Genomic DNA, 16,751 nt, shown 5'->3' with positions numbered 1-16,751 from the left:
CTAGAGCCTGCTTGCCACAACTACTGAGCCCACATGCCTAGAGCCCGTGCTCCACAACAAGAGAAGCCACCGCAATGAGAAGCCTGTGCACTGCAAGGAAGAGTAGCCCCTGCTCATCGCAACTAGAGATAGCCCATGCACAGCAACGAAGACCAAAGTGCGGTCAAAAAAATTAAAAATTTAAAAATTAAAGAAATAAATAAATAAAATAAAATCTACTTTGAGTGATTTTTTAATTCCCTTTTCTCTTCAGCATTAGACACATAGGCTCCTTTTATTTTACTTTTAATTTATTTATTTTTAAAATTTATTTTATTTTTTAATGTATTAGTTTAATGTGTTTATTTTATTTTTGATTTTATTTATTAATTTATTGTAAATGTGTTAGTATCTGCTGTACAGCAAAGTGATTCGGTTATACATATATATTATTTCTCATATTTTTTCATTATAAGATATTGAATATAGTTCCCTGTGCTATACAGTAGGACCTTGTTGTTTATCTGTTTTGTATATACTAGTTTGTATCTGCTAATCCCAAACACCTAATTTATCCCTCCCTACCACCTTTCCCCTTTAGTAACCATAAGTTTGTTTTCTGTGTCTATGAGTCTGTTTCTGTTTTGTAAATATGTCCATTTGTGCCATATTTTAAATTCCACATATAAGTGATATCATATTTGTCTTTCTCTGTGTGACTTACTTCACTTCATGTGATAATCTCTAGGTCCATCCATGTTGCTGCAAATGGCATTATTTCATTCTTTTTTATGGCTGAGTAATATTCCACTGTGTATATATATCACATCTTCTTTATCCATTCATCTATTGATGGACATTTAGGTTGCTTCCATGTCTTGGCTATTGTAAATAGTGCTACTGTGAACATTCGGGTGCATGCATCTTTTCAAATTAGAGTTTTCTCTGGATATATGCTCAGCATCATATGTAGCTCTATTTTTAGTTTTTTAAGTAACCTCCATACTGTTCTCCATAGCGGCTGCACCAATTTACATTCCCTCCAACAGTGTAGGAGGGTTCCCTTTTCTCCACATTCTCTACAGCATTTACTGTTTGTGGACTTTTTAATGATGGCCTTTCTGACTGATGTGGGGTGATACCTCGTTGTAGTTTTGATTTACATTTCTCTGATAATTAGTGATGTTGAGCATCTTTTCATGGGCCTGTTGACCATCTGTATGTCTTCTTCGGAAAAATGTCTATTTAGGTCTTCTGCCCATTTTCTGATTGGGTTGTTTGTTTTTTGTTGTTGAGTTGTATGAGCTGTTTGTATATTTTTGAAATTAAACCCTTGTCACACACAGCTCTTTTTAATATCACCTTTCCTTACTTGTTAAACAGACACTTACTAACCATGTGGACTTAAGTTATTTAATGTCTCTGAGCCTCAGTTTCCTAAAATTTGAAATGGGGATAATAATGCCTGTGGGCAAGGATTAAATTCTATGAGGAATGTAACCCAGATGTCAGGTAGGGTCTCTCTGTCCCTTAAAATCCAGATTATTAATGGATTTTATGGATTATTATTAATAGATTATACAATGCATTACACTACTGATCATTATGGAAACCCAAAACCCTCTCTGAGAGTTCTCAAAATTCCCAGACAGCTTAATTTTCATGGTCACTTTGGTACTGATTTTCTTCTAAATATTTTGTTTCTGCCAAAATATTTTGTTCCAACTTTGCTTTTTGTGGCTGTTCTTTCATATCTGCTGTTTTCCCAAACTAAGGGAGCAGTCTCTTTACCTTAAACTCCTCCTTCAAAGCAACCTGAATACGCGTCTGTGTTTGTAGTAGAATATTTACAGGTTTGTGCTTGCAGAGAATAGGAACTTTGAATGGGAAGAGCATAGATGTCCAAAGGATAACTTTATTAATTTTCCACAGTGTGGTTTGGATCTAAAGCCTCTTTCTTGCCTCATCTCTTCTCATTAAATTATTATGGAGTTAGGTCTGTTTCAGACATGTGTCAAAGAACAGAGCACAGTCTTAGGGGTGAAAACTAGGGCCACGCATGGAAAGCAGGTAACATTCAGGGGACAGATTTTTCTTATCAGAGCTAAAGTCATAAGATTAAATCGTAATTTAATAAACTACTTCTCGAGGAAACTAAAATAATATAGCCCAGATCCACTGAGCTCTGGCAAACAAATCCAGAGGAATGGATTATTCTGTGTCCCTTGGATTCTGTTGATTTCACAAAGGCTGGTATTCCAGGTTATGGGAGAAAGGGGTTATTTCATTTAATCTGCAGCATAACTGTGTGAGGAAGATAATGGTATCCCTATTTCATAAATAAATCTGGAATTCAGAGAGGTTAATGACTTACAGTTCCACCCCATAGAGACAGAGACAGGATCCCAACCAAGTGGGTCTGATTCCCCAAACCATTCCCTTCCATCTCACCCCAGCAAGGGCACAGGTAGCAGAGCTGACCTTCTGCGGTGAAAATCTGAGCAATGGGCTGCAATTTGAACACAAGTGAAGGACCCTCTCTAGCTTCTAATCTCAGGAGAAGGCCTCAGACCTGCTTCTGTTCAAGACCTTGCATAAGACCCAGAATCCTACACTAAGAATGCATGAAAGACAAGATTTGGGTGGGAAAAAAAAATCTACATTTAAGGTTCAGTTCACAAAGCAATTTCAGACCCAACTCAGTCATTGCAATAACCCTGTGAGGTAAACAAGACATATTTCACTCTTACGACTAATTCTCAGAAAGGTTAAGCCCAAGGTCTTTGAGAAATTTATTTTATGAATCTTTATTTATTTATTTATGAATCTTATGAATCTTTATTTAAGGAATGTGGCATAACATAATTCCTAAGATCATATAGTGGCCTTAGGGCTTAAGCATAGGACTGTGTTTTTAAGTCTGTATACATCTTACCCCCAAGAAGTAGCCTCCACTTGTGTTCTTTGATCCTGATGTCTTAGTTGAATAAGCTCTTGCAATCAGGGCTGCCATGGGAGTCCATGCAGGTTGTGCACTGTATAACTCTGAGGGATGCATTCTAAGCTACATGAATGTGAATGGCACATCCTCAATTTATGGTGCACAGCATGGAGAATCTTTTGCAACAGCCCTTGGTGTCGTGCAAAATCTGAGATGCCTTTGAGAAAGGAACATGTAATCATCACAAAAAAAATCATTCTCATAAAATGTAGAAGTTTATATGAAAGCTGTATTGGCCATGGCGCAAGGAGGTATTTCCAGCTAGTTTTTACACAGGGCCCTATTCTCTTATAAGAATTCAGCCCTTGACATTAGATGAGTATCTGTATGGGTTGTCACACGCCGTGGAGAGAGAGTTCGCTGCAAGTGATATCAACAGTACACTGTGTTCTCTTTCGGATTTATTGAATGCACATTTACTAAGTGTCAAGTAATGAATTAGACATTCCAGGGATGTGGCCCAATTTCTGCCTTTAAGGGGATTCAATTTCACTGGGGAGAAAACACACATATGATAATTTTAAAAATAACAAACTAGGTAACGTTTTTTTTAAAAACTGTATTTAAGTACAAAATTGCATGTTACTGACTAACCTCGCAGTAGGAGGCCAGGAAGGGGAGTTTGTCACAGGCTGGACTAATTAAGGACTTGTTATGAAAACAGTGGTAAGGGTGGGGGATGCCCGAGATGAATCATAAAGAGTAGATAGAATCTAGGTGGATACGTAAGAGGATTTGGGGGTGAGGAAGGACCCCCAATAACAAAAACGAGACATTAAAACCCAAATCCAGAAAAAAAAAAACAACCCAACAGTGCAGGCTATCTTTCTCATCTCTCATTTTGCTTGGTGGTCATGAGCTGCTCCGTGTGGAAGTCAGGCAACTGAGAAGGGGAGATGGCTGAAGAAGGCGGGAGCCTGGAGGCAGTGAAATAGGATGGCCTCCATTTATGGAAGCTGGGGCTGCAGTGCAAATAGGACTTTTCCTAGTTGGAGCAGATCCCCATTACTCTGCTGGAGCTGGAAAGCAAGGGTAACATCAATTTTATAAACTTTCTATAGGAATAGGTCTCCACAGTACACTGGAGGGCTGGGGAGGTAAAATGTGATCTGTAACAAAACTGAGCCTGTAGTTGCATATGTATCAAATTTTCGCTATATTTCAAAGTATATGTCATCAGGTACAGCTCAGAATTGAAGCTGGAAGCCAGAGTCGAGAAAGAGAGTGAAATTGGCATATTTATGTTCCACAGTAATCCTTTTCCCATGGTCTTGTTTGTCCATGGAAAAAAGAATAAAATACTGAGCTATAAAACCCACAACTGCGCACTTGGGGGGAAACTTGGTGGGGTAGGGGTGATGGGGCAAAATGGAAACAGAAGGAGCAGCTGGTCGTATTGAAAACTTTTCAGAGGCACTGAAATAGACACACTTCATCTTCAGTGTAGAAGATGCCACCAGGCAAAACTTTGCATGGAGGGGGATTCGAAGGATCCAGGGACACTTCAGTTTCCCAAGAATTTTCTTTCACAGCAGGTCGTTTAATACGGCTCATCCATGCTGAATGATAAACAAGAGAAAATAAATCAAACTCAGGAGCCTAAAAATTGCAAAAATTAAAGTGTTGGTAGTAAAGGTAAATAGTCACTAAAGGTCAGAAGAGTAAAGGAACTCTTTCAGATGAGTTACAAGATGCAGGACATTCACTAAGGCACAGGAATGAGAAGAAAACCCTAAAGCAATGCTTCTCACCCTTTCAGGTGCTTACCACCTAGACATGGTGTTAAAACACAGACCCTCCCACCAACAGTGCAAGAGTGTTCCCTTTTCTCCACACCCTCTCCAGCATTTATTGTTTCAAGATTTTTTGGCGATAGAAAGAAACGAAATTGAGTTATTTGTAGTGAGGTGGATGGACCTAGAGTCTGTCATACAGAGTGAAGTAAGTCAGAAAGAGTAAAACAAATACCGTATGCTAACACATATATATGGAATCTAAGAAAAAAAAAAAAAAAGAGGTCATGAAGAACCTAGGGGCAAGACGGGAATAAAGACACAGACCTACTAGAGAATGGACTTGAGGATATGCGGAGGGGGAAGGGTAAGATGTGACAAAGTGAGAGAGTGGCATGGACATATGTACACTCCCAAACATAAAACAGATAGCTAGTGGGAAGCAGCCGCATAGCACAGGGAGATCAGCTTGGTGCTTTGTGACCACCTAGAGGGGTGGGATAGGGAGGGTGGGAGGGAGGCAGACGCAAGAGGGAGGAGATATGGGGACATATGTATATGTATAACTGATTCACTTTGTTATAAAGCAGAAACTAACACACCATTGTAAAGCAATTATACTACAATAAAGATGTTAAAAAAAAAAAAACCACAGACCCTGATTCAGGTCTGGGTGGGCCTGAGATTCTGCATTTCTAACAAGCTCCCTGGTAATGCTTAAGTGGCTAGTTCTCAGAACACACTGAGAGAAATTTTGGCGGAACAGGCTTTGTCTTCAGGTCTAATGAATATGAAGGGCATTTTGATAGATTTTGAACAGTGAAAAGTCAGAAAAGTAAAATAAGGCATATTTAAATGGAAAGAGAAATTAGAGAACATCAAAACTCGTGAAAGTTACGGTAGTGGTTCTGCATGCCTGATTCTGGTGGGATATGATTTAAGGAGATGATGACAAATTTAGTTTTGTGGGAAAAAGATGACACTCGTGTGTGTAAAGCAATTCATTCTTGGAGAGAACAAGGGAGAACCAAATAGGGTATGTCTGAATAACACCTTTCAAAGGGAGAACCAGATCCTGAGACTCTGCTGTCATGATGAGCCACCAGGGTAAACCACAGTTCAGCAGCTGCAAGCGCGCTTGCCAATTAGAGATAAAAATGTTTCTGAAAACAAAATTTCATATAACCCCCCTCTCTGAGGTTGGCATCGTATCTTCCTGTGTATCTTGGGTGTAGCTTTTACCCAGGCAGAATTTAGACTCTAGAAACCAAATGAGGTGATAAACAGAACCAGTTTGCAGAAGAGTCAAAATAACCCAGCAAGAATTGAAACCACAAATGCACTAGGAGTCAGTTATTCACCAACCAAATGCTAATAGGAATCAGCACAAAGGACTATGAGTGTTAGCTCAAGGGCTTAAAAAAAACTGATACATGGTGTTGTGATAGTGTTCATTTTACCTTTGGCTTGTTTTAGAAACACACCCTACTTCTTCCACTCCACCCTTCCTCAGTGCCATCACACAGTGGTTTCAGTGCAAAAAAAATTACAATACCGGAGGAGGAGGGTGTCTGGGACTTACACCTCCAACCTGGGTTCTAGAAGCATAAACATTAAGAACATGATCTTTGGATCTAGATGGATGCAAATCTCAGCTTTGCCATTTATTCAGTGACCTCAGGTAGTTAATTAAGTTCATCGTTCCTTCACCTTACAATGGAAATATTAATAGTACCTACATCCACAGGCTTGTAGGCAATCTTTAATGATTTAAGACATGCAAGACACTCAGAACAGTGCACAGCATGGAATTAATGTTTGCTAAATGTTTGTTATTATTGTAACTAACTCTGTCACTAGCTCAGGCACTATAGGAAAGTTATTTAATTAGCTCAATTATCAAGAGAGTTTGAATACCAAGGTCCTTTCCAGAACTAAAATTCTATGATTCTATGGTCACTTTGGCCAATAAATTTGAAGTATCCCAAGGCAGCTGGGCAAATAATTCTTCTTTGCTACGTCCTTCTGGAATGTCTGGTGAAGTATGCAAGACCTGTGTTGATGGGGCAAGGCTTCCCTTCCAACTTCTGTTCACAGCTCCTCAATACACCATGGGCTCTAGGTAGTTCTACTCACTGGCCCCTGAATGTTTTCAGAATCCCAGTACCATACCATTTACATCATTTCCCTCTTCCAGACTGCCTTCCCTGCTTCTGTCCATACACCTAAACCCTATTCATCCTTCAAAAACCAACCCAGGTTCCATCTTCTTTGTAAGGTTTTCTGCGATCACCAAACATCTTCTGTACTGAAGAAGTCTGGTCTTCAATACAGAATTCATTGACTATTACCATATTCTGCCTTTATTTTTCTGAAATGTTTTTCTATATTTCTGTCATAACTTCCCAACTAGATAATAATCTCCCTGAGGTCTGGCACAAGGATTTACTCCTCTTGGTGTCTCAGTCAAGCTGAACATTTTTCCAACAAAAAGGGGTTAATAAACAGCTATTGATTGGCTCATTGTAAAAATCAGTGAACCATTAAACTTAATATGGCAATTAGCTTAATATGGTACTTAATCCTAATGCTCTTCCTGCCAGCATCTCCTCTTCCTGTCCTCCAAGGACATCTGAAAAATTGATCTGCTTCCATCTAGTAGCAATTAAAACACAGGTGGTTCCTGTGGCCAGAAAACAGCTCTGGGTAGATTGTGCCAGAAAAGACTTTCACTCAGTGGGTGTGAGCATGAAAGAAATCTTTATAGCTTGTGGATTTCCTGCCCACAGAGATAGGGAGTTCAGCCTAGAGAAGAGTCAGGGAACCCATCTACACTATCTAATGGAAGATAGGGCAATAATAGAACATAGAATAAAAGAAACTTCACGGACCCTATGTCCTCATCCAGTTACCCCTCCTGACTCTTTCATCTCCTTCCAGCCAAGTTTTATGAAAAAGATAATGTATACGTTCTGCCTCTATGTTCTCATCCCCACTGATTCCTCGACCCCTGGCTACAGGACTTCTGTCATGACCTCAGCATTGAAAACAATTTCCCTACTGATACCCTTATTATATCCAGTGGATCATGGCAGTATTTGAAATAGTTTCCATTTCCCTTTTTCCTTAGGATCATGACCCCGTACTCTCCTCATTTTCCTTCTACATCTCTGGGAACCTCTTCCCATTCGCCTTTACCTTAGCTGACTTGTTTGATATTGACCTTCCTCTGGCTCCTACCCTCTCTCCCACATCCTCTTCCATTCTCACACTGCACATACTCCCTGGGTGATTGTACCTGCTCCTGAGATACAATTACTTCCTATAATGTGAGAACCTCCAAATCCATTTCTTCTGCCCCAAGGTAGCCCTTTTGCTACAGATAGAATCAACGGACTATGGTTGAACCACAGACACCTAAATTTTAACAGGTACAAAACTGAACCCATGATTGCCACCTCCAAAACTTCTCATTCTTTCGTGTTCCCTTCTCAGTAAATAATACAGTAGAGATGGTAACCATCCACCAGTTCCCAGATCAGAACCATGGCAACTTACTTGAATCTTCTCCCTCTCTCTTAGCCAATTAGTAATCATATTCAGTTGATTCTACCACCAGTTATCTCATGAACTCATCCTCATTGCTATTGCCCTAAACAGGCATCATCGGCTTTAACCTGAGAACTTCAAATACCTCCAAAACAGTTCTTTGCCCCCAGAGGCATTCATCTCCCCATGTTTGCATACTTTTATGCAAAGTGATACTCCCAAGATGCAAATTTCAGCATGACATTCACCTGCTTCAACCCCTGTTACTAATACCCCAAAGACCTCAAGATTAAGTCCATACTCCTTCATATGGCTTATAAATTACTTTATAATTGTCCTCTGTTGCCTTCTGTCTCTCCAGTTTTTCTTTTGTACTTTAAACTACAGCTCACTAAACTACTAAGGACTTGTCAATAACAATCTGTGGTTGGTAGGGTGGTTGCCTGAACAAGAAACCAACCTCCTCAGGGACCATCTTGCTTCGTTTCCTCCAGCGTTTGGAAAGGTACCCAGTTGTCTAGCTGGGTAGTCTGTCACCGAAGTCTCATCTCCATTGTTCGTTTGACTTATACTTTCCTTCTTAATATTTCAAAGCAAGTCACTAAACCCTGAAACTGAGAAGTGTTTTGCTATCTTCATTTCTGCCAGGTGGGCCTTGTATTTTCACATGTATGTGTTTCTGCAACTGAAGAAATCTGAGGTTCAAGACCAAGCCAAAAAACTTCCCCCTCTTTGGGGGAAGCTGCAAGTAGAATTCAGGCTCCACACCTTTCCCACATTTCTGAAGGTCAATGCCTATCAGAGGTCATTTGCCATCTTGTGCTAGGTGCTGAGGGCCTGGTGTCTGGAATTATACCTTTTTCTTAGAGCCTGGGGTTCATTAGTTTTTCAATAAATCCTTGTTGACTTGAATGTTTCCTGAATACTGTACTTAGAATTGCCCCCATGTTCAGCCAGGATAAGAAGAAATAAACCACAATGCTTCCAATCCTCAAAGAAAATTCAGAAGCAATCAGAAAAAACTGTCTTTACATAAACTACCCCTTCTTAATAGGGCATTACTTGTTCATTCATTCATTCAGCTCCCCTAGCACTACAAAACCTGACAGCTTTTAAGGGAGGTTAGTAGATTTATTACTTTATCTGGAAACTTCATTTGGATGAGACCCCATGTCAATAACTAATAAGGAGTTAATGTGTCTAGCTATAAGAGGAAGTATTAAGATACTTAATACTTACCCTCTGTAAGCAGAGGGTAGAGAAGACATCAACAGATATCGAAACTTCTTGCTGATAAAACTTACCTTCTCCGAGACTTTTTGCCTAAAAATAGAAGAGAAAAATGGCATCAGAAAAAGCAGACAATTTCAATTTTTTATACTTAGAGAGAAGGGAGATTCCCTCTCTCAAAACTGTTTCTTGAAGTGTATTTTGTATTTGTTAGGTGGACCGCATGGTGTCTAAGGGGATTTGAGGTACTGGCTTAATGTTCTAATTCGAACAGCGGTAGATACTTATTCAGAACAGACTCATTCATGCAGATGCTTCTCAGAGCACCATTTCATCCACTGTGCTGCTCATAAAGACAGAAGTCCAGCCCGAACTATCCGATGATCAGGCCCCATGTACCCATTCTTGTGTTTACATATCCCGATCTGCCATCTCATCCTACCTGCAGATTCTTCCCTAAGAGATTCAGCTGCTAATACTGTAAGAATATGTATCATTACACTTCACACCATCTTCTCTGTGAAAATCCATAAGAGAAATTACATTTAGGTCTCAGTGGTAGGAACTACATGCCTCATCTGGGTAACCATTGTGTTTGTTCTTATCTTACAAACACAGTGAGTATCATTACTGGTTATGTTTCCTTCTTTGACTGGCTACAAGGAAACTCAGCCAGATCTGAAACCCTCTTCTATCCTAACTTTACCCCTGGCTCGGACTTATTTTTGGTATTCTAAATTTGGGCCTTATTTTTCTTACTTTTAAACTAATTTTAATTTGCTGTGTTGAATGCATTTGGTAAACTATCTTACATTCTTTTTGAAAAAAAAGCAGACTATAAATAAGTAGATGAATGAACTGCAGGGTTAGGATCCAGAGGAAATAAAAGCAAAAAATGCTTTTTGAGGAGAAAAAAAATCACTGGGAGGCAATATATTTCTGTGCCTATAAACTAGAGCTCTAGATCATCCAGTCTGGGTCCAGGTCCTTTTTTGCCAACTGTAGTGTGTCTTTGAATAGCTACTTATTCTCTCTAAGCTACCATTTCTTCATCTGTGAAAGGGGCATGATAATTATACTTTCCTCACTGAGTTGATAAAATGTATTCAGAGTATTTAGGCCAGGGCCTAGAGCATAGACAGTGCTCAATTCTTGTTTTAAACCTTTAAAATGTTAGAAATTACTATTTTAACTATTTCTTCCAAAATTTAGCCTGCTGGTGACATGAGCCAAAAGCACTTGAGCAGGGAGAATTAAATCTGAGTGAATTTCAGGTTCCATTCATTTTCATATGAATATATTTTTCTTTTAGGGACAATGAAACACATACATGAGCAAGAATCTGTTCCTATTGAGAAAGTTTCTTTTTCAAGAAAAAGGGAACTAAGGGGCCTGTGTTCAGTTTTGTGCCCTGTTCTCACCCTGTGTGTTGGTTCAGGTAAACAATTCTTCTGTGGGTAAAAAAATAGAGCCTCATTAATCTGAAGACCAGTGGTTTTAGGGAGCATATATGGATGGGAGTCTGATCTCTGACTCTGGCCCCTGCTGATATGGAATTTTAGAGATTTGGCCTAAAACCTCATTGCTTCAGTTTCCTCATTTACTGAACAGGGCCAGTAATGATGACTAATCAGAGAATGATGGTGCTAGGAGAAAACAAATATTTCTAGACAAGCCCAGGCACAGGGAGGCATGTTTCTGGAGCCCACCCTTATTCCTTTCTCCGAAAAAAGGAGCTGAAGTCTGGGTATTAAGACAACTAGGGCAGGGGACAAAGTACAGTTTCAGAAGATCCATCTGAGGACAGGACAAGGGTCAAGAGTCTGGTCGTTTCATTGGCTACTGTGCTCTAAATATTTGCTTATCCCCTTTTTCCAGCTTTTGGAACACCAAAAGCCTATAAAATTATCAGATTGATGAATACTGTATACATGCAGATCTATTGTATTAGAAAAGCTCTAGGGGTTTAGCCTGGGAACCTATCCATCATTTCTAATAATTGTCTCTATAGGAAAAATATTCTTCGTGTTTCAAAGAACTAACTTACAACTAAAAGTTTTAGAAGGCAAAGTCACTTGAAAGTTGGAGCTATCAGAAGATGTTTCACAAATGAAGACTATTTAGTGTGAGATTAAAGATACCCTGACTTTCCTACAAAGTCAGTGATCTTTTGGGGCTTCTGTTCTCTTGTGCTTTTTGTTGGCATAATTGTAACTAGCCTAACTGCCCGTTATCTGTTTCCTGTTTGCCCCACACTGATTCCCCCGGTAGGGGCATGCAGTTTTCAAGTTATCAGTTTGAGATCTTGTACAGAAATGACTCCAAGGTAAAAAAATTGCAAAACAACCCCATTGCTTTTCTCACCACTGCTTATAGAACAGCCTTAGGCAGCATCCCACCTCCTGCACCCCACCACTAAATACACAAGGATGATCAACGGTGGGAGAAAAATCTCATTCTTTTTTTGCCTTAGTGCCATATTTAAGTAAATAGCATAGTACTCTAAGACAATGGGATCCAATCTCAGCAGAAGTTCCAAGAGCAGGGGCAGAGACATTTTAACTGCTCAGGGCTCTTACTTTACAGTTACTGAAGTTCTTGCACATCAACAGCACCCCCATCCATTGTGTTTCTGGGTTGGTTATAAAACTAATCTAGTACCCTTAGTCTTAAATTTGGAATGAAAGATCAGGTCATAGCAGAAGACCATTAGGGATTGGTAGATAATATTCCTGCAATTGCCAGTGAGAATGGGTGGTGGGGCAGCCTTTACATACCATATTCATGGAGTAGAATACATACTAATTAATTTGATGGAACTGAAATTAAAATGGCCCCACAGAGGCAACACAGAGCAGTTGTTTAGCAGTTGTTTTGAGGTCATTGATAGCCCCTGAACTTGAAGCAGCATTATCTTTAAAGCTGCCTAATATCCATACATGTCATAATCTTGAATGTTTCTGTCTGATGACTTTGGCCAAATGTGGCAACACATACCCAAGGCCTGCCTGACTGTGGGCCTGTAACTGGCAAGTTTGTCCCACTTGAGGGTTTGGACACACTCAGGAGGGAGGTGAGGGGAGTGATGCTGTTGTTCTTCTCTGGTGGTGTTGCATCTACTATTCCAAGCAGCAGATACTAGTTTCTTGAGGCAGCCCTCCTTAGTCCCTCTTCTTCTCTAGTCCAGAGTGGATGGAAAGCATGAGTATGGGGCACATTTGGCTAAAGCTGTAACCTTGGCGAATAGACACTGGGGAAAAATGTGGGGATTTCCCTAAGGGACAATACAACTCGCACATGTCAGGAGCCGGACAGGTATCTGACTCTTGGCAAGGCTAGGTATTTGGGAGGAGTACTTTGAAAACCTTATGGGACATTAGATTCACTTCCTAGTGGAGTTGCACTGAAATCAAAAACATGTAGGCTCTTATAGGACAAGATCACATATCCTTTTTTTTTTTTTTCAGAATTAAATAATAGCAAAGAACCATTACAATTTCTCATTTGTCTGTTAACACCCTAGCAAGGTACCTTGAAGACAGTAGTCATTTTTAAAAGATTTGTCAGAATGAAAAGCAAAAATCAGCCAACTTGTTTTGATGAAAGTGTGTTCTGGGCTGCTTCACACATCTCCAGGGACTGATGTCTATAGAACCCAGAACTTGGTATCCTGCTTTAGCTGAGGCTCTCGAACTTAATTTCCTGTGGGTTTCTATGTTTTTTTCCACTTTAAAGTTGTATTACTTTTTTATGAAGGTAAACTCACGTACCTTTTTTTAATCTCCTTGCCAGCCAAATGATAAATGCCAACCCAGAGAATGTGGTAACCATGACTGCCACCGGAATGAAGAGGGGGTTATAGTCACTCTCCTTGATTATTGAGAAATTCCTGTCTACTTCTGCAAGAGAAATCAGTAAGGCATGTAGCATGAGGCCACAAGCATTATTTCCTTAGTGCCTTCTCATGACATTAAACTTTCTTCATTCTTACATCTTCTAATAATTGTCCATTTGATGCTATTTGACAGATGAGGAAATCGGCATGGGAAAGCCCATGATGAGTCTATAGCAGAGAAAAGACTAGACCAGCTTTTCTAGCTCAACGCCTATAGAATCTCAATCCTCACATTTGTGATTCATGGAATTCCTGGGAGATGTACCTAAATATTTTGGCAAAAAGTAGTCATCATTGTATTTAGCTCCATGACCTTCTTGAATGGTTGGGACTCAAACACAGAGAAGAGCTAAAAAGTTAAGTACAACTTCAGGAAAAATAAAAGCCAGTGATCTGAACCAGGCAACTTATCAATAAAAGGAATCTATTCTCTGTCCTGGCTATTGTAAATAGAGCTGCAATGGGGATATACGTATATGTATAGCTGATTCACTTTGTTATAAAGCAGAAACTAACACACCATTGTAAAGCAATTATACTCCAACAAAGATGTTAAAAAAAAAGGAATCTATTAATGCTTTGAAGCAACTGTGCAAACATACGCACACGCTGTTACATGCCAAGGACCTGCACTAATCTGTCTTTCAAATGATGTAGTCCTACCATTTCCCTCACAAATAAGTAAAAGGATACATCTATATATCCTTATAAGTATGAACTAAGTTCATGTGGGGACCTTTACTGAAAAAATACTGATATGAAAAATATCTCTTCTGATACCACCAATTGAAGAAACTTACTTTTGCATATTGGCACAGCATCTGACTGTCCCTTATTCTTCACATTACTTTGATGAACCCTTTCAAGGTGCTTCCATCCCCACACCCAAATGTATAATGGAAAGGAGGTGCAAGTTCCCAGAGGATCCAAACAGAGGACACCTATGGGCTGCATGAGGATGAGGAAACGGACACTAGTCCAGCCTTAAAAGGAAATGCCCCTTAAGCCTGATGTACAATCCTCCCCTAAAGACCCCACGCCATGTCCCCATTTCCCTACGCCACTTCCTGGTCCCGGGCCACAGAGAGATCAGCTTCTCTGATAGCTTCTACAATTCCTACCATTTAAAGACTTCTGTCATTGGTATAGATAATCTCTGGAGCAAACATGGGTAGCTATTCTTTCACAGGCTAATTTAACGTGGATTAATTTAGCATCTATTGCCAGGTGCTGTGTCAGGTGGAGGGTATATAGAGATGAGGAAGACACATCCTCTTATGCACAGACAGATTTGGGAGGCATCAGCTTAGTGATAATTGAGAAGTATCCATTACTTTGGGAATTAGGTGGTCATTGGCGACTTTTGTAGAGACATTTTAGTAGACTCACAGAGAAGTGAGATTGTAGTGGAATAGAAAAATGGATAAGAAATAAGTAAGTATAGACAGTGAGTTTAGATGTTAAGGGTTAAGATAGGAGGAGTTGAGAATTGGCTGAAAAAAAAAAGGGAAATCACTGTCATTGAAGGAAGAGGCAAGAGCAGCCAAGGATTTTATGGTAAATTAATGTGTACAATTTTTTTTAAGCGACATACATTTAGCAAAATAAACTTAAAAGTTTAATCTATCTTTCCCCACCATCTGCTTATCAATCAGCTACCTCTTTAAGTCTTTAATATATTGGGGCAAACTTACTCACTTTGACATATTGGACTAGGGCTGGACCAGTTTCCAGATGATCCACAAATAGTTTTCTTTTCCCCAATTAACTCAGCTCCTTCTGAGCAGCTGAAGGTACACATGGAGGTAAAGCCGAAGTCGACCAGGGGGTGACTACAGTCCATGGTTCCAAAATCGGGTGCTGTTAGAGGCTCACACTGAATCACTTCAGTGAAAAAGAAAAAATCAGTATTTCTGAGCAGAGACCCTCCCATGACGAACAGTTTTTAGCCAAACTGCCTAACTCAACTGTGGAACCGTTGACATGAATCTAGACATTTCTAATTTCTAGAAATTACTTCTGATGATGCTTCCAGAGTTTATATTCTTGAGAATGATGGAGAGTGGTGAGTCAGAGGTGAAGCCAGGAGAACACAGAAAGCCCTGGGTGGGCAGGGGGGCATTGGGGAGAGGAGGGGAGGGCTGGCTCTTCCAGATTGCTGCCCCAGCCCTGGTAACTCTCCATCAGCTGGAAGTGCCATGCTACGTGGCCTTGGCCTCAAGATCTCTTATGGTGCATTATCAATGAATGTAGAGAATTTCCACCCTTTCACCTCTTCTAAAGTCTACCCAAGCAGTTTTGAAAAACATCCCCATTCTCTGAAGCAAGTCCCTCAACTTTTATAAAATTCAGCAGGTTGATCAATTAGTTCTATGATTTCAAAAAATGATTTGGATAGTTCTTTTGAGAATCCAGCCACTTAAACTAGTGAGTCAAAAGCATAAATGTAGAAAATGTAACCAAAACTTCACAAGTTTAGACACCACCAGTTTTTCCCCTTAAGGGGTAATCTTCTTGACAGTAAAAAAGAAAAAAACAAAAAACAAAAAACCACCATATTTCAAATGAAAAAGAAAATCAAGAGATTGTGTTTTTGTTTTTCACAGAATTTGCTATTCTCCTGAGAGTTCATGGAGGAGGAAAGCTAAAAAATGATTTTAAGAATAAACCAAATAAAACAATCAAAAAAGACCTCTAGCCCCCCCACTCCCCAAAAGGAAATTGTTTGGTGTTAAGTAGGACACCACATAAAATAGGTGTTATTGAAAGAAGAGAACAACAAAAATTCAACTGCAGTTCAGCAAGACTGATTATTTATGCCATAGCAATGAGAAAATAAAAATAAAATAAAAATACAGTATAACCACACTGTATTGCTGAAAATTATATATATATTCTGTGACGTAGTCTCAGAGATATTTGGTTGCTATTTTTTGTTTGTGGTTTTTCTTTTTAATTAGTAACAATAACCTCTTTGATGAAAATCATCACAGTATAATCTAAGTTAGGTTAAATTATGCTTCAAAAGAGGATACAGACTTCTTAGCAAGACTCTACTACATTTGCTCAGTCTATAAACACAGGATTGCCATAACAAAACCTCTAGTCTGAACAGTTACTCACCTCGACATGTTGGCTTTGGAGATGACCAGTTTCCAAATGGTCCACAAGTGGTTTCTTCAATCCCAACTATGTCTGTTCCCTCAAAGCACTTGAAGGCACACTGTGATGTGAAGCTGAAGTTTCTCAAAGGGTGAATACAGTCCATGGTACCCAGCTCTGGGGCCTCCAAAGGCTCACACTGAGTCACTTCAACAAGAAAAAGAAAACACTGGGCAGTGTTCCGAGGACCTGATGACTGGGT

The 16,751-nt window shown here is 39.6% G+C and overlaps 2 protein-coding genes across 3 annotated transcripts in view; one reads left to right on the top strand and one right to left on the bottom strand.

The window, feature by feature from the left end:
* FIRRM (FIGNL1 interacting regulator of recombination and mitosis) overlaps window positions 1-16,751 on the top strand; it is a gene marked incomplete at its 5' end in the record, with an annotated part of 325,889 nt that overhangs the window by 178,019 nt on the left and 131,119 nt on the right. The gene's annotated exons all lie outside the window — the stretch shown is intronic.
* Window positions 1,106-16,751, bottom strand: part of SELL (selectin L) — a 31,025-nt gene continuing 15,379 nt past the window's right edge. The window contains exons 5-9 of one of the 2 annotated variants that reach the window (XM_082438595.1): window positions 16,511-16,696; window positions 15,086-15,271; window positions 13,263-13,391; window positions 9,567-9,585; window positions 1,106-4,539 (exon numbers count right to left, since the gene is read on the bottom strand). In XM_082438595.1, coding sequence (XP_082294721.1) covers window positions 4,521-4,539; window positions 9,567-9,585; window positions 13,263-13,391; window positions 15,086-15,271; window positions 16,511-16,696 — 539 coding nt within the window. In that variant the 3' untranslated portion in view covers window positions 1,106-4,520. The remainder of the gene's footprint in view (window positions 4,540-9,566; window positions 9,586-13,262; window positions 13,392-15,085; window positions 15,272-16,510; window positions 16,697-16,751) is intronic. The other variant, XM_082438596.1, reaches the window with a different exon arrangement.

The sequence above is a fragment of the Balaenoptera physalus genome (genome assembly GCF_965194825.1).
Source record: "Balaenoptera physalus genome assembly, chromosome: 1".
Taxonomy (NCBI): Eukaryota; Metazoa; Chordata; class Mammalia; order Artiodactyla; family Balaenopteridae; genus Balaenoptera; species Balaenoptera physalus.
This window is presented reverse-complemented; position numbering and strand designations above follow the sequence as displayed.